Source organism: Sabethes cyaneus, chromosome 2 (assembly GCF_943734655.1).
Source record: "Sabethes cyaneus chromosome 2, idSabCyanKW18_F2, whole genome shotgun sequence".
Lineage (NCBI taxonomy): Eukaryota > Metazoa > Arthropoda > Insecta > Diptera > Culicidae > Sabethes > Sabethes cyaneus.
In genome coordinates, this window is record NC_071354.1 from 175,410,274 (window position 1) to 175,437,293 (window position 27,020).

At 43.1% G+C, this 27,020-nt stretch overlaps 1 protein-coding gene across 2 annotated transcripts; it reads right to left on the bottom strand.

Moving 5' to 3' along the window:
* Nucleotides 1–223: 223 nt before the first annotated feature.
* LOC128738521 (protein split ends) lies at nt 224–25,514 on the bottom strand. 2 transcript variants are annotated; one of them, XM_053833728.1, is made up of 12 exons: nt 24,996–25,514; nt 21,814–21,970; nt 20,636–20,724; nt 20,237–20,431; nt 20,009–20,178; nt 19,675–19,947; nt 19,421–19,618; nt 18,144–18,914; nt 16,749–16,886; nt 16,556–16,680; nt 6,999–10,121; nt 224–6,944 (listed from the first exon to the last, which is right to left on the bottom strand). In XM_053833728.1, exons 2-12 carry the CDS (start codon nt 21,839–21,841, stop codon nt 2,758–2,760), a joined length of 9,297 nt encoding a protein of 3,098 aa, XP_053689703.1. In that variant the 5' UTR covers nt 21,842–21,970; nt 24,996–25,514; the 3' UTR covers nt 224–2,757. The 2 variants fall into 2 exon arrangements, with proteins under 2 accessions (XP_053689703.1, XP_053689702.1); XM_053833727.1 differs by having other exon boundaries at nt 224–10,121.
* Nucleotides 25,515–27,020: the final 1,506 nt, after the last annotated feature.

A 27,020-nucleotide genomic window follows, 5' to 3' on the forward strand; every position in this document is an offset into this window, starting at 1 on the left:
GTAACAAACAATAAATGTGCTGAGTGATAGTGTGAGTGTTCCTGTGTGATTAGACCACATAGGGGTAATAGGGGCATAATGAGCATACGGGGCAAAATGGGCCACCGTTCGTTTGGGCATATTGGACAATCAATTTCGCTAATTTTATTAATGAACTTGTTGATAATGTTCTTAATAAGCACCTCAACAAAAACTGCATCCAAATTCGTTAACATGTCTGAGATATTGAGAAAAAACTCGAGCCGACTCAGGATTGTAAAAATACTATAAGAATTGCAACCCACAAAATAAGCTCTATAGCTATTTCGTTGCGTGTTCTGGACTTCTCCACTCCATATATGGCTACTATTACCATATATGAACAATCACTTTGTATAATTGAGATATTTTGTTGTTTTATCGCATTATTATAATTATTTTTGATTAGCATAGCTGTAAGGGGCATAATGAGCATACCTGGTAATGTATTTGTACATAACCAATAAACGCTTGAAAGTAATATAAACATTAAAATGACACAGTCAAGTATAATGCTGCGTAATTGTACCCAACAATCAACCCGAAAATAGCGGTTACAGAGCAAAAGTTGTGTCTTTCATCTACCTGCCACTTGAACCGCCATGTTGCCTATGTTGTTCAACTGAAAAAAAATCGGTAAATAGAAACAATCATAAAACAATCGCTAAATGAAATGCAAATAGTCACCATTTCTCTTTTTTTTTAAATCATATAATCTTTTATGTTATTTTCTAGTAAAAACTGGCTAAAATGGTAACTTTAATTAAAGTGCCCATATTGCCCCGTATAGTGGCCCATTACGCCCCGTATGGTTTTTGAACGAAGCAAAAAGTATCATTTTTTAAACATTTAAATTTGATGGCTGTTCATAGTCAATCAATATTCTAACATTGTTAATTTATCAAAGACATGTCAAATCGTAAGTTTATGTTAATTATTAGAATTTTGATTACGCGCTACATGTTTTGTGACGCGTTTTGCTTAGGTGGCCCATATTGCCCCTATCACCCCTATTCTATGTTTGTTATATAGCTTGTACTCAGCACTAATAATTAAAATTATCACTGTTATTTACTACTAAAACACTGATCGCTCTTTTATGCGGGAACCACTTTGTGGAAGCAAGTGTACGAACTTTGAGACAACAAATATTTAACATAGATCCGTAATTGATGCTTCTATAATGCGTACACCGAGCTAAACTAGTTTTTTCCCTATTGTATTTATAAGGCTAAGGCTAAACGAACCGGTTTTCAGAATATCCCACTGTAGGGTACATTTACAAAATGACGACGCTTGAATTTGTTCACTCCAATTCCTTCTAAAATTTCTGTTGGGTTAAAGAGCTTCAACAAAATATTACAAAATAACAACGTTAATTTTTGTCGCCACTGTTGGCACCGAAAACCAAAATAGTTTCTTAAAAATACCATTTTTTACATTCCTGGAGGTTGCACTGCGACCTTTTAGTAGCCGATTACTATTTTAAAGCGTGTTTATGGTACAAAACAAAAGAAGATAGTGCGATGAGGTTTGAACTAGAAACCATTATTTGGATATTGCACACTTGATAATTGATAGTTTACGGGTTATACTATTCGGACACTCGGCACGTGAAATAATACATGGCGATAAAGCAGGTGCTTTTATTTTGTCGTTTGTATTAAGCATATAGATTAAATCAGAGATTATTGCTGTCAACAAAGCATGGTTATTACCGTGAAGCATTACGAAACTGCTGTTTAAGAACAGCAACAACTTAACAACAGTAGAAATGTTGGGCCTATCTGGAAGATAAACCGTGGGACAAGGGTTTACAGCGAGAACTCAATTATTTCAAGTGATAGTTACATGAATGCGAAGCCTAAAGCACAAATTTAGCAAATATAAACACCTTTATTTCAAGAAAACATAGATATATGCTCATATAAACAACAAACTAGTGGACAAACATTTTTTGTTCGCTTTTTAATGCTTATTGGAAAAGAACAAGTCTGACCTGATTTTTGAACAGATTCTATCTGCAAACTCTCACGCGGTTTGTTTACGTTTGCCGATAGGATATATTAAAAAATCCGGGCGGAATTTCGCCTGAAAGAATAACATCTACACGAAAAAAGCGTAGGTATCAATTTGGTGATGTTTGAATAGCCAAGAAATGTTGGGTAACCCGAATTTATAGAGAGTTTGTTAAGAATTTGTGCCAGAATACGCACTGCGCTAAAAACACGTGCATAGTATATTTCAACCCTAGAATAAAAACTTCGGCAGCTACAACCTTTACCTGCAATCTCAGCGTCACAAACTGTGTATCTTACCAGCAACCGCTAATGTTTTGAAAACACATCGTTTCTCTTACGTTTGTAAACCTACCAGTTTGTTTTCCTTTTCTTCGAAAAACCGAAAAAAAAACTATATACCTACATATATGTGTCGCAGTTTAAAAAATAAACTTTAAAACTTAAAATCACTTCGTTTAAAATCAACATCACGAGAGATATAACATATTGCGCACGCGTCCTAGAAATTATGGGTGTGATTTCGCGAACGAGCGTCCCAAACCACTGATTCGTGTCGGGCTTCCGTTAGACCGACTGCGCTCGCGCTGCTGGCAGCAGCAGCAGAATCTCGATCCAAATTCGCTGTTGCCATGATGTCTCCTCCGGGTGCTGCAGCAGTAGAGCCGGTCCTGGCCGTCACCACCACCGGGGCAGCGTTGGTGACATCTTGTTGCTGCTGTTATAGCCACGGTGGTCGATTCATCGAGTTCATGGCATCATAAGGTTTATGGATGCCCAGAGCCGGATGGTAAGCTGCAGGCTGTCCATACGCTCCCGGTGGTGGCCCATGTGCGCCGGGGGCACCCAAACCAAGACTTTGGTTGAGCATCATTTGGGCGCGGAATTCTTCCTGGCGCATGTAGGGATGGTGCAGGGGATCCAGTTGATTCATGAATTGATATGGCGACGGACGGGACGACGGGTGAGAGAGAAACTGGTGATATGGAGAAGCCGCCGGAGGAGGTGGCTGGTGAACGGCAGCCGCAGCGACGGCCGCTACCGCCACGGCAGCAGAGGTGCTTGCAGCTGAGGCATTCGCCACCTTATCTGATCCGTCGGCTGCTGGTCCACCAGACGAGGAAGAAGACCCGGTCGGACCACGAGGATGACTAGAGGCGAGGTATGGATACGGGTTTGGATTGGCGCGGAATTCATCCAGATATGGGGAATTTTCACCGTATAGACTTGTCGGAAGACCTAGCCCAGTAGGCCCCGGTCCAAAATTGAAAGCGCTGCCCGGGACAATATTTGCCGTTTTTAACGAAATTACTGAAGGCTCCGAATTAGTGTTGGATGCAACATTGCCTGCAACGCTTGAAGTTGTGGCCGTTTGGTTGCTGGAAGAACTTGGTTGAGTTGTTTTTAGGCCAGAGTATGTCTGGAAGCCTTGATGAGCTGCGTTGGGCTGCTGCTGTTGCGATGGATGCTGGTGAGTTTGCTGTGGATGCTGCATTTGCTGATGCTGCTGCTGTTGTTGTTGCAATTGTTCCGGATTTTCTTTTTTCTTGCGACCCCTTTTTGGTTTGGTCGGCTCAGGTGCTGCCGTTACTGTATTTGCAACGGAAGGGATGTTCAAGGGAACCTTCTGTCCTTGTCCAAGAAGATCGCTTCTCTGATGATGATGATAGTTTGCTCCGTAGGCTGCTTGCTGGTCTCGTGCTGCCGCATTGTATGCCATTGTTGTAGCCATCGATGTGTTGAACATTTGCTGCAGAGCCGAAGATGCCGTTGTCGAACCGATTGTGGAAGACGTGTCCGATGACAGATTTTTCCCGTACATGTGCGCAGCTGGAGGTATACTTTTATCATAGTATCCGGCCGTTGATGAACTCGAAGCGAGTAATCGTTCGTCGGCCTGATACAGAGAGGATAATGAGGCCAGATTGCGTATTGCAGGATCCATTAGACTGGATGCCGATTGACCGCTGAATGCTTTGTACCCGGTACTAAGATCCATATTACTTTGTTGTTGCTGCTGCTGCTGCGGATGATGTTGCTGGTGTGGCGGAACAGTCGTAACCGGTGCTGCTGGCCGTTGATCGTAATTCGCAGTATTACCTCGAAGATTGCCAGCCGAAAGTATGTCATTTTGGTTTGATTTTGATTGTTGAGACTGCTGGTGAGGCATACCGTAGGCTTGACTTCCACTCATGTCATGTGCTTTATTAGTGTTGGTCTGCATTTGATCATATCCGGCAGCACTATTGGATCCCCCGTAGGTAATTTTTGTAGCATCTTGCTGCTGTGGCTGCTGTTGCGGCTGGTGTTGAGTTTGACCATTAGCCGAGGGAAAACCTCTGGGAAAAGTCATCGTAGCCGCTCGGTTGAACATATCGAATGCCTTGCTCTTACTGATGGAAATATCCATCGGGTTCCCGTAGCCCATAGCTCCCATAAGCTCGAACATCTGCTGCTGCTTGGCCATTTCCTTTTCCTTTGTGTTATCGGCTGCTTTAGCGCCCATATTCATCGGGACTTCCTGGTGTTGTGGTTGAGCCTTACTACTGATTTCGTTACTGCCGCTACTGTTGTAGCCCAGATTGATCAGATCAGGTACCTTGGTTGGTTGATTTTTAGCGCTGTTACTAGCATCATGTTGTTGCGGTTGACTCTGCGCAGCAGCAGCAGCAGATTCGTACGCTTGTCGACCGTAGTTTGAGGTGTACGGGTTGTTGCTGCTCAGCAGAGTGCTCAAATGGCTATGCTGTTGTTGACCGTTGCTCGGTTGCGTGTGAGCAGGTGTGAGGTTGTTAAGATTCTGCTGTTGCCCACAGGATGGTGTTTGCTGATGCTGTTGTTGCTGTGGTTGCGGTTGTTGTGACGAAAGCAGATGCGCAGCCGAAGGTGGCATTTGTTGAACATTGTGATGTGCCGGTTGTGGTTTCTGTTGCTGTTGAGGTTGCGATTGGGACTGCTGCGGCTGGTGCTGATGGTGATGGTGCATGTGTGCAGGTGCCGGCAATGTTGTCCCCATGGTTAAGGATGAGCTATCGGAGTATTGATTATAGCTCGTCTGTTGCTGCTGATTCCAAGGGTTTTGTTGAGTATTAAGCTGACTGGGGAGTTGCGACTGCTGGTGAGTCTGCTGAGATCCAGGTGTTTCAGCCGGATGTTGCGGCTGTTGTTGTTGATGCTGGGGTGAGGTCTGCTGCTGTGACAGATTGTTTACTGGCGACTCCGGCAGTGTCACTCCAGCGGCAGCTGCTGCTTGTTGAGGGGTAATGATGGGCGGGGCTAGTTTTAGGCTGTTATTAGTTGTTCCCTGAGGTATAGTGGAAATTGGTGAAGGCTTCGGTGACATCGGCTGGAATGGAGACAGTTGACCCTGGGAGTACGGTGAATTGGGGTCCTGCTGTGAGTATGGTGAGCTGTGATTCGATTGAGAGAACGGCGAGTTGGGGCTCTGGTGAATTGGGGTATTTGGTTTCGATGAATGTTGCGTTGGTTGTTGCTGCGACTGGTTAGGCTTTTGCGGCTGTGGTGGCTGCTGATTCTGAGACTGGTGTTGAGGCGTTTGATAAGGCGACGTCGGCGACGGATTAAAAGGTGAATGGCCGCTAACTGATTGAGCTGGACTTTGTTGTACTGATTGTGGCGCGAGCGAATTGTTACTATATGGAGACAGCGGACCAGATGAAGCCGGCGAAGGTATAGGTTGTTGTTGATTATAACTTTGACCTTGCTGTTGCTGTTGATACGGTGAATTGGGTTGCTGCTGATAAGGCGACGATTGCTGATTATGATAAGGAGAGTTTGGATTTGTACTGGGGCTCATCGATGAATTATAGTCTGATTCTTGGGAAGCAGGCTGTTTGTACTGGTCATAGCTCTTAAACGTTTCCGAGGAATTGGTCGAAGCGGTCACAGCAACAGCGCTATTGGCCCCATACGAATAGTTCCCATATACGCTGTTTGCAGCCATGCCAGAGTTAGCAGTATACAAGTGTTGTGAGTATTGTGGATACGGGGAAGGCAAATCTCTTGGACTGCAGCTTTTCTCTGGACTGCTTTTGGTTGTCGTATCCTGATAGAATCCTACTTTGATTGCTCCATTCATCGGGTACGGACTCTTTTGGGTATCATCTAGCTTCGGTGAAGTCATAACAGGAGATGCACCCATAGGACTGGGGTAAGGAGCTGGGTATACTCCAATCCTTTCATCTATTCCGATGCGAGGACTGTCAGGATCCTGACTGTAGGAAGACCTTTCCGAAACGGTACTGCCCGTACTTGCCTTCCTTTGCCTGGGAGCTGGCAAAGACGGATAACTTGGACTTTCCAAACTGGGAACCTGCGGAACGTCCGATGGCGAAGTATTTTCACTACCCTTTGTCCCATCGTTGGGTGAACTTTTACTCGCAGATTCATCGCTTTCCTCCGTCTTTTTCTGCTTCTTTGGTGCCCCACCGAAAGCCTTGAACCATGCGCTCAAATTTGGTGTTGCTGATGGTTTGTCGGATTTTGTTACCGCTTTTATTACCTTTTCCGGCGATTCCATGACCTTTGCCGGATCGGTTCTAGCAAGTTCAGCTTTGGCTGCCTTCAAGTCATCATGAATCAGCAGCTTATCCGTCTGACTACTGATAGAATCAATTTTGGAACTACTCAACGAATCCAAAGGTTTATCCATGTCACTAGTAGCAGTTTCCACTGTTTCGACATTTTCCTTCTTCTCGTCCGCAAACTCATGCTGTTGACCGAGCCCGAAACCTTCGGCCGTATTAAGCACCGTTCCCAGACTTAGTTTGGGCTTTGATTCGTCCGTTTTGACAATTAAAGAATTTTTAACTTCCTTTAATTTCGTACCGGCTAGACCAACGGAAGCACCAGGGATAACACCACTTCCCCCACCTAGAGGAAACAACTCTTCCGGTTTGTTGAGATTTTGAATTGAACTAATAAGGTTACCCTTAGATTTACCTGGTTGTAGACGATCTATGGTCGTGCGGTGATGCTGTACGGTTTCCCGCTTTCGAGAACCAAGTTGGCTTAGCTTCTCTTTGAGACTTTTCCGTTTCGGTTCCTTTGGTTCCTTCTTTTGCGAGTGGGGAGGAATAATTGGTGGAGGACCCAGTAATGGTCTTTCAATCGGAGGCGGAGCTGGAAGATTATGTGCTGGCACTGTCTGTGTTGGTGGGGGTGCCTGCTGCTGTTGCTGCTGCTGAGGTTTTGCCGAAGAAATGGGTACATTTGCGCTTGATTCTTTAAGCGGATTCACGTCTTGAGACGATTGTTCCTTTGGCAGTTTAGATTTGGGAGCTTCCTTCGTTGAAGTTGCACCATGAATTGGAGGCGTCACCCTTTTCGGGGACATTACGCTGGGAACGGAAGGCGTCGAAAGCGCTACTAAAGGTGGTGGGCCAATAGACAGCTGGGGTGAGGGGATCAGAGATGGCTTGTCAGATTCTTCCGGAAGCTGCGATAACGGTATTGGTTTACGGAAATCAGCAGCATCAATTTTAGCTGTAACTGCATCTAGGTCGTCCATGATGTACCGAGATGGTGAGTTACTGGCAGAGCTGTATTCTGAAAATCGAGGTGTATTTTCCAGCCACTTGTTGATGTCTTTCAAGGTTTGCTCGGTTTCCAGCTCCAGTGCTTCCATGTTAGCTCCAGATTGTTTTGGTTGTTTATTGGCCCCTCCGATAGGGAAAGGTCGCGATGAGCTACCGTGAGGAGTTTTATTGGGCTTTTGGTTTTGTTTTCTGCTGCTGGAATCTGTCTTATTTTTGACAGGTTTTGGAATCTTTTCTATTGGCGAAGCAATGGGTGTTGCTTGTTTTGGTGCAATTGTTTCCAACGGGGAATCATCCACAAAATCATACTCATCGCAGGGAGCTGCTTTTTTGTCCGGCTCTCGCTGCTTTTCTACCTTTTCGTCCTTATACGACGGTCGTGGTTTTTCCAGTGATGGAGGTCGAAGCTCCGCTTCTGCGTTCCATTTGGAAACCGGCTCAACTGGGTCGTGAGAGCTAGCATCAGGCGACCGATCTCGTTTCTTTTTACCTTTGGTGGCAGCTTCTTTAACTTTGAGAGGTTGTTCTTCTTCTACCTTGTTTTTCGTTCCTTTCATAGGCGGCAAAGTTGAGGAGGCACTTGGACTGTTGGTTTGTGGTTGATCAGATTTTTGTTTCTTTCGACTACCTTCTTGAGTTTTGTGACTTTTTGCTTTCACTGTTTTATCATTGGCCGGCGGCGGAACAACGGTTGGCGGTACGGATACCGTCTGATTGCGGCGCCGTTGTTTGATGAGATCGTATTTGTCTATAATGTCCGGTGTAATTGGTCGGGTAGGAAGCTTTTTCGATGGACTACCCATTGGCACGTCTTCATCAAACTCCATAGAATGGTCTGAAAACGAAGAATAATCATCTCTGATTGAAGGCAGCGGACTGGGAGACCTGGAGAAACTTCTAGAGGTACTTCTATCCCTGGGAAGTGTTGTGTACTTGGAAAAATCCTTCGGTTGTTTCTTTGAGGCACTTATAATCTCTTTCTCTACTGCAGGGTTCTTATTCTTATCTTCTTCGATCGAGTCATTAATTTCATCGTCATTACTGTGGGAAACCAAGGAGGAATCATCCAAACTTCTGCCTTTGGATTTTTTATTCCTTCCATTTTTCCCCTTTTGTTTAACTTTCTTCGATTTCTCCTCAGCCCTGCTTTTTCCTTTATTTTTTCCAGATTTTTGGTTACTTTTCTTACTCTTCTTATCCCTTTTACTTTCTTTCTCTGCAGCTGGTGTATCCTTGACGCTTTCCTCCAAAACGTCATCGGTTTTTACGTTTGAAGACCGCTCCGCATCCGCCGATGCATTACTCAGATCGTCGTGTTCCTGTCTAGTCCGCGAGTTGGAGCACTCTTCACTGACACTGTGGACTTGATGTTTCGGCGTTTGACCTTTACTTCTCCGTTTGTTTTTGACTGGAGACGGGGATATCGAGCTCAAGGAAGAGTCAACCGTTTTATCCGCTTTCAGTGTTCTGTCGTCTTGGTCTGAAAGGTGTTCTTCCGTTCGACTCTTCTTACCATGCCTATGCTTTGGTGTCGATGGTTCCCTACGCTTATCGACTTTTTTTGGAGATAGAAAAGACCCAGATGGTACAGTGGTTTGTTTGGGAGCTGGGGAAACTGATCGCGACTTAGTACCGGATCGAGATCGAGACCGTGACCGTTGGCGCTCTTTTTTATTAGAGTCGCGTTTGTCCGTAGCTGGTTTTTCCTCTTTTTCGGACTTTCGGGTCCTTCCTTTGTGCTCCTTCCCTTTCTGTTCTTTTCGTTTTGATTTAGAGGACGATTTCTTCTTCTCTTCTTGACGGTCGGGCGTTGGAGACCGATGTTTCGTTCTTTCAGCACCGCGACTACTGTTTACACTTGCGCTCACTTTTTCCTCTTCTTGTTCGTCACCATTTTCATCACATTCCTCTTCTTCGTCACTTTCACTGGGTTTGAACTTTTTCGTTTTTCCCTTGCTGCTTTTATCTTTCTCTTTTCGTTTACGCTTCAATCCCTTTGCGTTTGAACCTTTACCTTCACTAGCACTGTTTTTCAGTTTTTCAGTTTGTTCAGTAGGTTTCGTTTTCTTTGCACTATTCCCGCTACTTCCAGCAAGTTTTCTAGCAACAGAATTTTCACTGGATTCACTTTTCACTTTCTTGATGTCCTTAATACTTTCTTCTTTTTTGTTACCACCCTCGGATGCTGAATGTCTTGTTTCCTCTGCATTAGCACTTTTACTGTTTTTTGCACTACTGCTACTTTTACCACTATTACTGTTTTTCTTACCCCCACTCTTGGTACTTTTAGTCTCTTTGGAAGATTTGCTGTTATTATTATTGTTGTTATTCCCACTGGTACTGCTACTGGTGGACTCGTTACTCTTTCCGCCAGCACTTCCACTATTGCCGCTGGCTGCAAAAGGTTGTTTCTCTTTGAAGACTGGATATTCTAGCGTTTGCTCCTCATCAGAAGAGTTAGAGTCGAAGTATTTTTTGGTTGCTTTCTCGAATGCCAGCTGAAGGTTGTTGACCATTTCGGTGTATTCTACAAAAAATATAAATCATTACATGACAGACAGATATAGTTATCTATTTCGAAAATTAAATAAATCCGCAAAAACAATTAACAATTTTAGTTCATTATGTTCATTCAATATTCGATTGCAGTCCAGTACTGCTTAATTTTCCAACACGTAAAATGATTGCTTGCATTACCAAAACGTTAGTGGTATGAATTGTAGTAATCATGCAATTCGAGTTGCCGTCGCTCGATGTAGAGATACACTCTCTGTATACCGTAGCCCAGTTAACTATTTCTTTGACATAGACTCGTACAGGCTCGCATGTAAACATGCACATGTGGGGGCTGTCCCCCACAGTGGCCGGCGCTACCGGCTGCGGGTCGTCGGCGAACACTCGCGGCCTGCGCCCGTCTCGCCCTAAATCTATCTATCTATACCTATAAAGAAGGATTTCTGTCTGTCTGTCTGTCTGTCTGTCCGTATGTTCCTTATAGAATCGAAAACTACTGAACCAATCGGCATGAAAATATGCATGTAGAGGTTTTTTGGGGCCAGGAAAGGTTTTAGTGATGGTTAGAAACCCCTCCCCCCACTAAGAGGGGGGGCTCCCATATAAATGAAACACAAATTTCTGCATAACTCGACAACTAATCAAGCAAATAGAACAAAATTTGGCATGTGGGTGATTTCGGTGACAAGAATTTATTCTATGGTAAATTGAGACCCCTCCCTTCTTTATAAGGGGAATTATAACTCCTCTCCTCTTTAAAAGGGGGGGCTTCCACACAAATTTCCTCATAACTCGAGAACTAATCAAGCAAATGGAACCAAATTTGGCATGTGAAGGTTTTCGAGAGCAAGAATATTTTCTATAGTAAATTAAGACCCCTCCCCACTTTAAGAGGGGGGGCTCCTGTACCAAAGAAACACAATTTTCCTCATAACTCGAGAAGTAATTAAGCAAATGGAACCAAATTTGGCATGTGGGTGTTTTTGAAGACAAAAGTTTTTTCTATGATGAATTGGGACCCCTCCCCGTTTTAGGAGGGGGGGGATCCTATACACATGAAATACAAATTTCCTCATAACTGAAGAACTAATCATGCAAATGGAACAAAATTTGGCATGTGAAAGTTTTCGAGGGCAAGAATATTTTCTATGGTAAATGAGGACCCCTCCCCACTTTAAGAGGGGGGCTCCTATACAAACGAAATACAAATTTCCTCATAACTCGAGAACTAATCAAGCAAATGGAACAAAATTTGGCACGTGGGTGTTTTTGGAGACAAGATTTTTTTCTATGATGAATTGGGACCCCTTCCCACTTTAGAAAGGGGGGCTCCTATACAAATGAAATGCAAATTTCCTCATAACTCGAGAATTAATCAAGCAAATGGAACCAAATTTGACACGTGGGTGTTTTTGGAGACAAAATTTTTTTCTATGATGAACTGGGACCCCTCCTCACTTTAAGAGGGGGGGCTCCTATACAAATGAAATACAAATTTCCTCATAACTCGAGAGCTAATCAAGCAAATAAAACCAAATTTGGCATGTGAAAATTTTCGAGGGCAAGAATATTTTCTATGATGAATTAGGACCCCTCCGAACTTTGAGAGGGGGGGCTCCTATACAAACGAAATACAAATTTCCTCATAACTCGAGAACTAATCAAGCAAATGGAACCAAATTTGGCACGTGGGTATTTCTGGAGACAAATTGTTTTCCTATTATGAATTGGGACCTCTACCCACTTTAGGAGGGGGGGCTCCTGTACAAATGAAATTCAAATTTCCTCATAACTCGAGAACTAATCAAGCAAGTGGAACCATATTTGGCATGTGGGTGTTTTTGGAGGCAACCATTTTTTCTATGATGAATTAGGACCTTTTACCTTTTTAAGAGGGGGGGCTCTCATACAAACGAAATACAAATTTCCTCATAACTCTAGAACTAATCAAGCAAATGGAACTAAATTTGGCATGTGGGAGATTTTGGAGTCTTGAATTTATTTCACGATAGTTAGAGACCTCTCACCCCTGTGGTAGGGGGATATGGACTCTCATACAAATAAAACAGAAATTTTTGCGAAACTCAAAAACTAATCGAACTCGACAAATTCGAGACTCTTCCATAAAACATTAGTCAATACAAGACCACAAAAACTATCTATAGTAACACTAGATCATTCAGGACGAGACGGTCGCGAGTGTTGCCGGTGACCCGCCGTCGGAAGCGCCGCCCACTGAGGGGCTTGCAAAACTCGAGATTGTGACAATGATCATCCGAGATTCATGATTTATGTACAACACAGGTTAATTTGTGGCAATACGAAGTTTGTCGGGTCAGCTAGTCATCTATAATCCGAAGCAAAGCAGGAGTTTCATGCAATCGATTCCCGAGTCACGCTTATTACCGAATTAGTGGCAAGCGTTGCTTAGATGAGGGCAAGGGTTGTATGCGATTCAACATCGTTATTGAAAGTGTGATCCGGCAAGCGGACATCGAAACGAGAGGAACGATCTTCAGCGAAAGTAGTAAACTCCTAGCCTTCGCAGACGACGTTGACATCTAAAAACTGAGAAGGATTGGGTTATATCAAAGCGTCGAAAACCAAACATATGGTAGCAAGAGCCTCCAGAGAAAACAACGTTTGAGTCCTACGGACAGTGACTATTGACGGCGATGAACTTGGGTATGAAATAGAGAGAGTTACCTGGAAGGAGCGTCAAACATAGCTCTGGCTCTCTCAAGCTCCCACCTGGCGCCTCCACGCATATCTAAGTCAAATGATGACGGTCGATGGCCTTACCTGGAGATGCTTCATGTACTTACTGAAGCAGCTAAGCTAGGAGGTGCGAACTAGAGCGCCTGTTCTCCAGGTGAGGGGCGGCTCACACAGCGTCTATCTCAAAACGGGCGGCTGAATATGAAATGCTGTATCCCGCAAGCTATACCTAAGATGGCAGACCCATAAGCGGGATATAGGTATCGCGACCCCAGTGAGGTAGAATACCGAAAACTCAATCACCACGAACAACGAAGAAAGAAATTCAGGACGGAACAATCGGTATAGGACACGGCAAGGGACACGGAAACGATTAAGGGATAACGATTGGAAACTTGGTACCTGGAATGTCCGAACTCTCCATGAACCGGCACGGGCTGGTTTGCTTGCTCGAGAGCTGCATCAACTTGAAGTGGAGATCGCTGCTATTCAGCAAGTTCGGTGGCCAAATTCCGGAAAAAGGGAGTTCCGTGCAGTAGAGCCTATTGCAGGCACTTTTTTCAAGTACCACATCTACTACAGTGGCGGTAAAAAAGCAGAACATGGAGTCGGTTTCGTAGTGTTGGCAAAACAAAAGCAACGAGTTGCTTCTGATGGAGGCCCGTAGTTGACCGTATATGCGTGTTGAGGATTAATGGCAAATTCTTCAACTATAGCCTAATCAACTTATACGCACCGACAAATGATAAATCCGTTGATGCTTAGGACGAGTTTTACGACAGGCTTGAGACGACCTATTGAGAGTGCCCAAAAAACACGACGTGAAAATCATCATTGGAGATGCAAACGCGCAGATCAGGAGGGAGGACTTCTTCCGTCCAGTTATTGGAAGACATAGCTTTCATCTGTCGACCAATGATAACGGTCTGAGGCTCATAAATTTTGCCGCGGCCAAAGGAATGGCCATCTGTAGCACCTACTTTCCACGTTTGAATATTCGGAAACACACCTGGAGGCATCCAAATGGAGACTCTAGCTCTCAGATTCGCGCAAAGCTGTCGAACACGGCGAAAGCTCGCACTGAGAGAACGCTGCGTTTCAACATCCAGCGCTTAATGGCAGACGGCGTGGCAGTGGAGTACGCCAGGAAGCTTGACCAACGAATCGCAGAACAGCAGGTAGAAGGAGAAGATATAAATGGGTTGTGGAGGAACATCCATGGTGCCATCGAAACAGCTGCGAGAGAGGTGGTAGGCACGACGCGTGGAAGACAGTGTAACAGCTGGCATGACGCCGAATACCAGAGAGTGACAGACGAAAAGAACCAGGCCAGGAGTCGCATGCTCACTGCGGCAACGCGTCAAAACAGAGAGAGGTACAGAGAGACTAGAGTTGCGGAAAAAAGAATCCATCGTCTAAAGAAACACGAGTACGAGGAGCACGTGCTCGGCGGCGCAGAGGAGCGATACGCCAGCTACGACACACGTAGTTTCTATAAAATGGTGAGATGCAGGAATTTTGCCATGCCTGTGATGGGCAGCCTGCTTGCCGACAAAACGGCGGTAGCAGCCAGGTGGAAGGAGCACTTCCAGACACTGGAATTGAATGGAGAGGTAGATTCAGTTAAACGAAATGAGCTGTGGTAGATAATGCTAGAATATGATTTTCCGACGAAATTAGTTACGCTGATACGTGCGACGCTGGACGGTTCCAAATCATGCGTTAGAATAGCGGTTGAGACCTCGGCTGCTTTCGTGACCTTGGATGAACTGAAGCAAGGGGATGCACTCTCTAACCTGCTGTTCAACATTGCCTTGGAAGATGCATTATGAAGAGCAAACGTGGAAAGGAATGGAACTATCATCACGAAATCTCACATGCCTCTTGGTTTTGCGGATGACGTCGATATCATCGGAATCAACCGTAGAGAAGTGGAAGAGATCGTCAGGCCCTTTAAAAGGGAAGCGGCGAGATTGGGACTTACCATTAACACCGCCAAAACGAAGTATATGGTTGCTGGTAGCTAACGTGACAGCCCAAGTGGTGTTGGTGCCGAGGTGGAGTTAGATGGGGAACGATATGAAGTAGTGAAGGAATTTATATACCTTGGTACACTCGTGACATGTGACAACGATGTAAGCCGCGAAGTAAAACGACGAGTTGCAGCTGCAAACCGGGCTTTCTACGGATTACGTAGCCAGCTGAAGTCCCGTAGTTTGCAAATTCGCACAAAACTGGCGCTCTACAGAACACTAATACTCCCGGTGGCCCTTTACGGACACGAATCATGGACGCTAAAGGAAGCTGATCGGCAAGTGCTTGGGGTTTTTGTACAGAGACTATAGATTACAGAGGTGCCGAGACACTCAAAAACTACTAAATTTTGAACGAAAGCGGAGAGTTACCTTTATTATGATGGTACTCTCCGCTTTCGTTCAAAATTTAGCGGATTTTGAGTGTCTCGGCGCCTCTGTAATCTATAGTCTCTGTAGGGTTTTTTAAAATTCTGCGATCTATACTTGGTGGCAAAATGGAAAATGGAGTGTGGCGCAGACGCATGAATCACATGAATATGAATCACATAAATATGTGATCACATGAATCGCATGAATATACAAATATGCTGATATAGTGAAGATAGTGCAATGTGGCAGGCTGCGGCGGGCTGGACACGTGGCCAGAATACCCGACGAAAGAGTAACCAAAACTATTTTCAGCAGACCGCCAGGAAGAGGCCGTAGACTCCGAGGCAGACCCCGCACCCGGTGGGTGTGTGCTGTCTAAGACGATGCACGTTCAGCTGGTGTTCGTGGGAATTGGAGAACGGCAGCCCATGACCGACGGTTCTGGAGGACCGTACTTCGTTCGGCGCAGGATCGATAACGGACCGTTGCCACTAAAGTAAGTAAGAACTGGAAGTAGTTGATAAATTAGAACAAACGAGAACAAACGGAAAGCGGAGCGTGGAGTAGGCGAACTACGAACTACTTGGAGAGAATTCCATTGTACATTTGACAAAAGTTGAGAGATTAAGGCGGCCACTCACATCGCAAGGATGCCGGACGACTGTGCAGGGAAATTCGTACTCTTCAAGAGGCCCACCGGCATCAGCAATAGAGGGGCCCAACGTATTAGATGGTTCGACTAGGTTGAAGCCGACTTGCGAACGTTGTCGGGACGCTCAACGAATTGGCGTCTAGTCTTGGGCTATTGAGTACAGGGCGGACGAATTCTTGATACGGCAAGAGCTACCTCGGATTCATGCTGCTAGAAGAAAAAGAAGAAGAAGAATGACCGCTATATAAACGCACGACTCAGTCGTCGTTGGCCTAGCTGAATTATTTTAGGACATACTCAACCTCGGATATTATATTCGACCAACGAGCAAGAAGTTTAATCTAACGAGTTTTCTATTTTGCCAGTCCATATAATAGTCTTATATAATAGTTTGATAAAATACAACGTACTACGAACTTAATAAGCGTGCTTTAAATAAACGTGCTATTATCTATAGGCTGTCACTCTTTCACTTTCTCGACTTGTCCCATCTTGAGAATACTATACCCATTTTCTTTCATAACTTTCTACTTTACTACCATGTCTTTCGTCAAATGTAGAGTTATTCACTGCCATGAATCGCATATCAGTCCCATTTTCTATGGAGTTCCCTATAGAAATGGGACAGCTATGCGATTCACGGCAGATTAAGTCTAAAAATACGTTACTTACCATTCGCCTGTCCGTTGTACAATCGACAGTTGTTAACGATCAGTTTGAAATCGTTGCGAAAATCACCAAACGATAGATATTCCCCGTTGTCCAGCTTTTCCTCCATTTTCTGCAGATCCATTGGTCTGTGAAGAATTCACAGAGTTGAACTACATTTTCTAGCTTGTATGTGGGAGCTGGTTATGCAACTTACCGCCTAATAATGGAATAGTAGCGCGGGGCAATGTCCTCGTCCACCGGATCCATGAATGGCCAAGCATCGTCGTGGTTCTTGATGTACTCGAGCACCTTATGCATGCCGATCTGTAGAACTTCTTCGGTTTCGGTAAAACTAAACGACGAAATCAGAGTGGAAGTTGTAGTGAAACTAATATATTCCCGGTTGGTACAGAAGCCAACGGGTATTGGAGGGTCGAGGGCGTATGGGTGTATGCACGCAAAAGATGGTGCCAGATGGTTGGTTTTGAACCGGATCGTTGTGCCGATTTAGTTACACGATTCCAGGCAGACCGGTGGCAGAGTGGTGATGGTGCGATGAATTTTATACAATATGCATGTGCAGGTTAGGGTTATTGGTTATCCGGAGTTACGGGTCCGAGGTTTTATATATATACAGGAGAACACACATCCATGATGAGCGGGTCGTTGTTAATATATGCAATAGTCGTGCGGAATATACATATCGAGTCGTATATGGTAACCACGCGTGTACAAGGATGTGTTTGATTAGGCAGCGGGAAAAGAAAAATTACCAATAAGTACTAGGTAGAACTTTTACCGCATGGATAAACATGAAAAGCTTTTTCTATTGCGGAAGGCTATTCGATTGTATTGAGTAGTGGGTATTACTGACTATTTAAATGTTTCATGCAAAACTATCTAACTACAAAATTATACTGACTGAATCAAACAAGTTAATTAAATACTGTTCCGCAGTGCGTTTTGCAATGTACAATTTTATGGCAATCACTCACAGCACAGCATTGTAACTTCTCATTTTCTACGGCTTATTTATTTAAAAAAGATTGTAAAAAATCAACATTTTTGATTTGTCCTATGAAATTTTGTCTTGAATGCACAATGGTATGAATGGTTCATTGTATTTGACATTACAACCAATAAAATAAAGCGATTCAAATTATGGGTTCTATGGCGCTATAGGGGAAAACGGATGATGCATGCAAAGTTTTTCCAGTCTAAATGCTACAGGAACGACGTAATATTCCGTTGGGTTTGAACAAAAACAACCCTTTATACTGCCGCTACTCGCATAACAGTCCCATTTTCTATGGAGTTTCCTATATAAATGGGACTGTTATGCGAGTAGCGGCAGTATACAGCAATGATAATTTGCCGCCTTGGTTAATACTACGAGATCAAGCCTTTCTAGTACCAAGTGAGCTAATTTTGACTTCTAAATAAATGTACAGGAGCGATGATTGCATGGTAAATCAGAAACAAACAATTTTATTAACAAATTAACAATAAAAATACCGGAAATCAACAAGTTAATGCTTCTAGTAAGTAATAAGATTCGATAATAAAGGTAATATGTGAAAAGATGCAATTAAATTGGGTAACAACTCACACTTGCGCGGCTTTGCTCTTCTTTTTTCGGCCACCGCTGCTTGCTCCTCCTCCTCCGCCGGCGCCGCCGCTAGCAGCGGCATTTGGGTCTCCATTTTTGCTGCCCGAGCTACTGCTGGAGGTTTTGGGCGGAGTATCGGCAAACGGCAAAATTACCGGACCCGTTATCGACGAAAGAGAATTGTTGGTCTGCCGTCCGGGCAGTTTAGTTGTCGTAGGTGCCATATTGGGATTGTACTGCAACAGGCGCTCGATTTCTGCACTGAGCGATTTGAGAGGTCGCTTTGGTTTGGCCTTTTTAGTTACTGGTGGTGGCGGTGTCGAAGGCGCTGACAGTGGTTCGTCTTTCAACGGTGATGTCGGAGTTTTCTCACGATTGCGGCTGCTAACGCCACTACTGCTGCTTTCACTGCTAGCAACACTGGCACCGGAGCCAATAACCTCAGTACAATTATTGTTTATCAATTGTTCAATGACACTTGCGTTTGTTTCTTCTTCGTAGACTTCTTCTTGCGAGTCTCGTTTGGAGTGTTCGGAACACACTAAAATGTCCGCGCTCGCGGTTTGCTCAGAGCCTAACTCAGAGGATGGGGAAGCGGGGGAATGAAGATTAGCGGTTTCGATCGAAAGTTTTGTGCTTGAATGCTTATTAGAAGTAGTATTTAGGATTAGGGATTCGGTTTCTTTTGGCTGAAAAATAAGATCACTGGTGAGAGGTTCTGGCGAGCTTGCGTAGATTGATACTATACTTGTGACCGAGTTCGAACGTGATCTGAAAAAAGCCACGGGAAATAGACAAACAGACAAAAACAGCGAGTATTAGTACTTGAGGCAGTAAACCGGCAGTATTAAGCAATTATGGTACAAAAACTATTGATAAAAAGCGAAATGAAAATGAGATAAATAATTGAAGAAGTTTGAGAACACAAATTTGTAGTAAATAATAATGAAATGATGATTTTAAACATCATGCATACATACAGCAACTAACGATAGAAGAAGAAACAAAATAACATCTATTCAATCACAAGTTAGCTCTCCGACAAACTAGATTTGGCATGGTTTTGCTTTAAGTAGTCAAAATTCGCATTGTTTTGGACGTATTTTTTGTTCGAGAGATACACACAAAGTGCGTTTTGATGGAGAGCTCGCTGTTGAAATGCGATTGATTGCCGTTTAGATGTTTTGCTCTTTTGAAGCTGTCGTTTTGCTCTTCTCTTTAGCGTGATTTCTTGTTTTTTGCTTTCTTAGAATAGCTTAATATCTCTGGCTTCTAACCGTCGTTCGGCTCGTTTGGCTCTCTCTTCGGAAGGATTTGCTTTGGGTGGTGGTGGTGGTGTTTCGGACCTTGGCGGTGGTCGATTCACTCTTTGCAGAGCCTTCTGGGCTTGTTCGATTTCTTGCTGGCGGTAGATATCAGCTAGCCGACGTTCTTCGAAGTGCTTTATGCGCGATGAAGTACGACGTTCCAGAAGTCTGCAACGGGAAAACTGTTAGCAATTGTTAGTGAAAAGCAAAAAACGCGACCATACTTGTTTCTTCGTTCGCGCTCTTTGTCGCGGAAGATCTTTGGAATGTTTGGCAAAAAGTTTTCTTCGAGCTGCTGCAGCAATGAACGCTCGTTTTCGTTTTTGGAGCGTTGAAACTTGCCGGCTAAATTACGCCAGTCTTCCTCGGTGAAGCAAATAACCTGCCAAATTGATCGTTTCGATGATTTGTTGCCCTTTCCGGATGGTGTTTCGTAGTCCTCCCGATATAGTCGTGTGCCAAAGAAATACCAGTAAGCGGAACCTTTACTGTCGTAACTAGAGAATACAAAGGAATTCAAAAGCTTTTTTCTTCGAACGGAAATCTTTAATTACATACCCAAGCGGTTCCACTCGTAAGCTGTCCGCCTCGAGATTAGCAAAACTGTTGTATACGTCAGCTGAGTCTAAACGGAAATCGCACAGGTATTTCAAAATCAAAATCTTGGTACGCAGTGGCAATTTCTCAAAATCAGTATCAGTATTAAATGGATTGTCAATGTTGTACTCCTGAAGAGGAAAAGGAACATTTTGGTAATTGTGGATTGCACAAGTCAATGCCTATTACCTGACATTTTTGGCGAAATAATCGTCTCAAGAACATCTGATAATTACTCGGACTGATGTGTGCTACAATCTGGCTGAGTGCGTCACAACCCTTTAACAGTGCAACGATAAGATCTGACAACAGTCGTGCGTTGTAGACTTTAAGATCGACCTCACTTTCAACGTCGGCATCGGTCAGCAACGCTTCCTCGAGGTCCTACGATAGAAACCTAGCTAATCAGTACGTTAAATCGACTGAACCAAAACACATTTTCGGTGAGAATCGACACAAACAAATGTAAATTTTTCTAAAACGTTCACCAAACTCAGAAAAAAACACTAATGACGAGTAAATACCTACATATATGTAACATTAACTACAGTTAGACGTTTGACAGAAATAAAAAACGGACATACTAACCTCTATATCGAAATCCGGTAACTGAAAGGAGCCACTAAACAGCGAACAGAAGTGTGCAATGCAGGGCACCTCCCACCATGATTGAATATCTATAAAATTCAGGAAACAAAAAAGAAATCCGAATTTATAACTTTAACCATTTTTCTAACGAACAATTTTAACGGGTATCAAAGTTTCTGAAATGAAACAGTGAAAAAGAACGATCGCACCGCACTATTGGTAGGACCATAACTTTGTAACAACTCTGGTATAAAAGATCGGGGGCCAAAATACGCAGAAAATAGACGAATCATATAAAAAAAGTCGTACATTAATTATTAAACTTCTGCATGGTAATGTTTTCATATTTTCATTTATGCTTTTCCACAAAGAAGCAAGTTATGCGATGAAGAAGGCGAAACAAAGGAACAAACGATCGAAATGCTTAATCGGCAAAAGCACATTTCCGGAGTGATTCGCGATTGGGGCTCAACTACAAATTGTAAACAAATCGTTTTATCACACTATCAGCCTTAAAAAGACTGATAATATCCTTGGCAAGAATCCTTTCTTCTATTTTAATCGTTAGAATTATTTAAAACAAGTTTTTAGTAATGGGCGATAGAAGTGTTTAATCAAAACAAAAGACAGTTTGCAGTTTAGCCCCTCGCATTGTTATGAAGTGACAGGCTTATTTGCAAATCGTTTTGTAAACAGGCGATAGTAAAGAGCGAAACTGCGTTGTTTTCAAAACACAGGCGCATTGTAAACAGGCGAAATTAAATAAAAAAATCAAAACAAGGCGAAACAGGGCTGGGCGAATCTCATTGTCAAAATGCTTTGAGGCTCATTCCAAGGGGTTCAACTATAAAACTTAGATTTTGAGCTTGAATGCACAAATTTTATGCAGTATTGTTGTGAAATTATAAGATTGATTTATTCTACACCAATTTATGTGTTTAAACTTGATTTTTGCAACTTTTATTTAAATTAAGATTTGAAAATGTACGGGCAAATTATCACAGTGATATTTCTCATTGTTCACACTTTGTTAGTTGCGCCCTTATCGCGAATCACTCCGGATTTCAGATAAAACTGTTCCGCAGCGATTTCTATCAAGCATTGAAAAATGATTTTTAGAATTAAGCTTACATTAAAAGCTACGCTTTCGGGAGAACAAAATAGTTCGTTGTACTCACCAATTAGGCCAATGAAAGTGGAAAACATGCCCTTTGTATCCTAACGGAGTTATCGTCGTCTGCTTCCCGCGTGGTTGTGGCACCGAGAATATCCAAACTCCTGTGTTTCGTTGCTCGCTATTAGTGCGTGGTGTTGGTGATCGTGGAGATAAGGAAGCTGCAAGCACGAAGCAAAATTTTCCTTTTAGAACCGGATCGAATTGGCTGGCACTTTATAAGCAAAACAAACCACAGAGCAGTGTTGCCGGTTATGGGGGTTTTCTAACACTTTAAATTTGTAAGCTATAAGCAAGTAATTGATTATAGAACTGTCACGTAAACGTATGTTTTAAGGTATTATTTATTCCGGAAGTTGTGAGATTAACATTTAGTATGAAAGTTTAGTTTTAGTGGCAGTGGAGGTTTATCTTCTCACTTCAGAGACAATTTTTCAGAATGGCATGGTTTGCATGGCTCCTGCTATTGAACCACATGCAAGTCTTTGTAGTTTATTATTTAGCTTTTCTAGGTTGATTTCTCCCTTCGAAATCAGCGACGCATAAATCCGACTTGTACTGTTTCACGATTTTTATAAGAAGATTAGAACCACTGATCTATTGTGGTTCTATTGTGGTTCAGTTTTTGGTCATGACGTCCGGTTCAAATTTAATTCTTGGATACTCGGGTATGGGTACAAAAGGACGTAAGTGACATTGAGACTCTCTTTAGTTTCCATCTCTTCCGATTATTATGGCGACATAAATCATTTTTTGTCCTTTTTTCGGGTTATCCAGATGGTCGCTTAGTAGCGTATAAAACTCTATGCCGGGCCCATTTGTGTTCTTATTGTCACAGTACTAGGGAGACATCAAACACCAGTTCTACCTGCCGAGACAGACAATGTCGCCCACAAAAACACAAGTAGAGCCCCAAGCATAGCCGATCAGCCTATGCCCACAGGCGAAAGCGTTCAGGTCCTACGCGGACTTCACGAACTGACTCTGAGATCTTTCCGCCAAAAGCCGGAATGTCATATTTTAAATATAATGATGATGCCGCCAGCCCCGCCTAACCGGTTGTCCTCAGCCGTGCACTCACCATCACTTTTCCAACACAAACAACCACAAATGAACCAATAGGAAGACAAATCTCGGTCCATCAGTAATCATAAACTCAGGGCTCGACCCATGGAAAAAATTGCATTTTTATCCCCCTGGCATTTATGCACTGTTCCAAGATAGGTCAACAAAGTAAATTGAGCGGAGCACGACCTGGCTGTTCGCGGTAGTCGACAGAAGGCCTAAGCCTCTATTAATTGTCAGAGATCCCCGTACTGGCCTTATTCTTAAACGTCAAGGTTCAGTTTTATCGTAAAGATGATTACAGCCACATAATTTAAATGTAGTAAAAAGAATTTTTTTAACACTTAGTTAACTAGTATCATCAGTAACCGATTCATGCAAAGCTGATTTGGAATAATTCCTTAAACATCATTTTATGACCAAATGATGGTTTTTCTAGATTATTCAGCGCAAGATGGGGGTCTGTGTCTCGGGACGCAAATGTAGACACTACGAATGTAGGTACAGTTCCTTTCTTTACTTGACAGATATACGTTTGAAACTAAGTAAAGAATTGCAAGCAATTAAATAACGCAAAACAGCACAGGAAACGTTCAAAAACTATTCTCGGATAAGTCAATCGCTGATTCTCCTCGCTTTGAGAATTGCTGCGTTACGTCACATGCACGAATACCCCTTCAGCCATGTTTTCGCGCAAGACGATTCCGAACAAATTCTTGCAGTATATGGATGCAATTTGGCAAACGGGAAGGATGGCAGCTCACTTTTCTATGACGGTTTACTTTCAAGACATTAAATTGAACTGCAGTCAAATTGGTTTGATTTAAACTTTGTAAGGAATCTTCGACTGTTGGGACGGAAAGTCCCAACCTGTCACTTTTTTGCAAAAATCACATTCAAACTTTCACCATTATTCTTGTTTACGGCCGTATCCTACATTCGTACGAATAGTTTGTTTCGAACGAATCGGGAAGCACTATTCTCATTTTCGAATGAAGAAAAGAAAGGAGCGTTCGAATTGATTCGAACGAAAACAAGAATACGAATCGGCTTAACTTTCGAACGAAAACAAGAATAAGGGTGTTTGATGACGTCTTCATTAAGCAATCAGGATGCGAGGATTTCTAGTTGGACAATGCTTCATTATTTTCAATTTTTCAACAGTGTACGCTTACGAATTAATGGTGTTCTTCATTTGGGCCAACGCGAAGATGTTCCGATCGATTGGTGCAAAAATATTGAAAATCGGTCGGGAAACCACTAAGCTATCTAGCCAAACCTTGCCATAAGACGTGGTCCTACGTTGAAGGATTAAATTCAGGCAGTAGTTGTTAGCTGAAAGTTATTAGGTGCTCATACAAATTTTTTTAACAAGCCCAAAACATTGGCCGTTTGAACTGGCAACGCTGGCGCAGAAACGACACAGCCTACTGATGACACAACATCAAAATAAAGTATGTTTTTCTATCTACGCTGTGCGACTCTGGTAGAAGATAAAAACAGCGCCAATTTTTCAATCTTTGCTCCGAATATGCAAGCTTCTCTTCAAGTCTTCACGTTGCTGTCAACTTTCAACGAACGGGAGTAAAACGCTATTTCTTACTCTCTGGCTTCAGCTCGCTTGGGTTCGATTTTTAATTACACCTTTAATCGGTCGATGTCTGCATTCTACCTTAAGGTAGAATATCCGATTCTCTGCGCTAACCACATGCTTCGCCCACTCGAGCCACTTGTTCTTCTTAAGCAGCAATTATCAATGGAGTTGGTTCTTAAACCCAAATGCAAATTCTCCCTTTCGTAACACCGCAGCTAGTTTATTAGCCAGAAAGTCATATGTAGAAGAAAATGAATTAATTTTTTCTGCTTGTAGTGTGTTTGATTCGGATTTCACAGGAACTTACACACACAGCGAGCTAACTTGCGTTTCCTTGGCTCTGAAAAAAAATTTCTCTTCGGTGATTCGATCCAGTAGACAGCAGGCCCATAACCAACAGTAGGAAAACGTCAAAATAGAGAAAAAAAAACGAGCGCCAGCAGCAATGAAAATTCCTCCACTTCCGGACTACTGTTCCATGGCTCTTAAAATGAAACGTAATAGATTCAAAAGCTGTCAACTCTTACGATATCCTTTCAATCCGGATTCCTCCAGTATGGCTGGCGTTAAACTGATGGTTTACCGTTCGGAACCGTGTCGTTCTGTTCCGTCTGAACGAGCCGCCGATGCTTAGTTCCACATTCAAAACTTATCAAGAGGCAGTAATTCAATCATCCGAAAACAGTCACATTCGGAAGACGAAAAGAAAAAAAAACATCACTATTCACTTTTTATTCCCAGTGGTGCTTTCTGCTATTGGTCAAGAGAAACGCGCACCCTTCGCGTCCGGTCCACCAGTAAATTGGTGAATATTTCCACTGTCCAGTCCCAATTCACGTCTTCGATTTCTTCCACCTCAGCAATATTCACACTCAGTCACTTTTCCCGAACGAATAGAACGTTTTCGCGGCGACAAAACCTACGACGGTAACGATGAAAAACGGAAAATCTGCACAATCTCGCGTACCCGATATCGACGGAGAAAAATGGTTGCCTCTTTTTTCGCAGTTCGATATTACTGTATGCGAGGCAACTCTACCTACATACACTTCTCGGCGCGTTTGAACGGACACTACTTTGGGCGGACGAGTGGCGAACATCCTGAAGACAGGCAGTCAAGCTGCGATAGTGTGCGTGCAAAGTTTCTGTTTTGGCTAAACGTAGCGGTTGCCAAATGTTTAAAACCGATGGTAAATTTGAAACGAACAGTTAAAATGTGCCAATAGGATTAAAAACTGAGACTAACAGAAATATTAAAACAAGCGCAATAAAAATCGATAAATTGACGAAATTTCTGATTGCATTGTGTTGTGGATTTAAGGTGAATTAGTAGATCAGAATCCTAAATATTTATTTATAAAATAATTTATAATAAATGTACACACCTCTCGGCAACACTGTTTGCCACTTTTGTGTGGTACCGCGTGTGAAGCGTCGCAGCAAAGGTGGATCCGTTCAAAGCGTCGCTTTACACAAGGGACCGCACTCGATTTTAACGAATTTGAATATCGCACATTGGGATTGGCCGCTGACGAACTGACGGTACACGGGCGTTTCATTTTTGACTCACAAGATCTTGCAAGCAAACGACCACTTGCTTACAAGCGAGGTACGGGAGACAAATTTATGCAAAATTCAGTTTGTTTCACCGGAAATCTGTATGAATATCGGAAATAACCCGGTAATTCTTTGTGTATTGCAAAAAGAAAGGATAAAATAATTTTTTCAAAGGACTTTATGCATTCACTTGTGCTCCCAGTGAGTTTTATTTTTTCGTGTCGGTCACACATAGTTAGTGAATGATATTCTGCCAAACCTGTTCTCTACTTTTCCAAGATAAATAGCGATCCGTTGTGCAGATGGGGTTACTGTTTAATGTATTTTGATTCAAATTTTCGGACGCAAGTTTTTTAAGGAAAATGTTTGGAATGTCATGTCGGTTCGTCGGTGCATTGGCTGCATAGGGTAACGAATATGTTTTCACCACGTATATATTTCCGCCATCTGGCTATAAAAACATTTTGTTCGCTTAACGCTTAACGCTTACATTTTGACACGGTTTGTCACTTAGGTGTCAGGGGTTTGTTACCTAGGTGACACAGGTGGCGAGTCACGGCGAGTGACAATTGTCGTATTGAGTCACGTGACTCGCAGAATAAGGGTGAAAGGTTTATTTACCATATATTCCTCCTCGGAGAAACCCCCCTCTTTTCTCAGTCAGTTGCATGACTGCAATCGGTTTAAGTGCAAGAGAAACGCAACCCCTTTTACTTATTTAGATATCTCCTCCCCTTGTTAGGGATTCCCCCCTTTTGTCAACTTCCCAGTGCTAATTCCCTAATGTCAAGGAAAGCTAATTATGCATGCACTAATTATGTGTGCCAAGTTTGATGAAGAATTGTCCAGGCATTTCGAAGTTATGGTTTCCCCCCTGTTATGAAACCCCCTCCCCCTTTTGTCAACACCCTGAGTTCTAATTCCCTTATCCTAATGAACATGTGTGCCAAGTTTGATAAATAACGGTACAGGTGTTTCGGAGTTGTGCCTCCCCA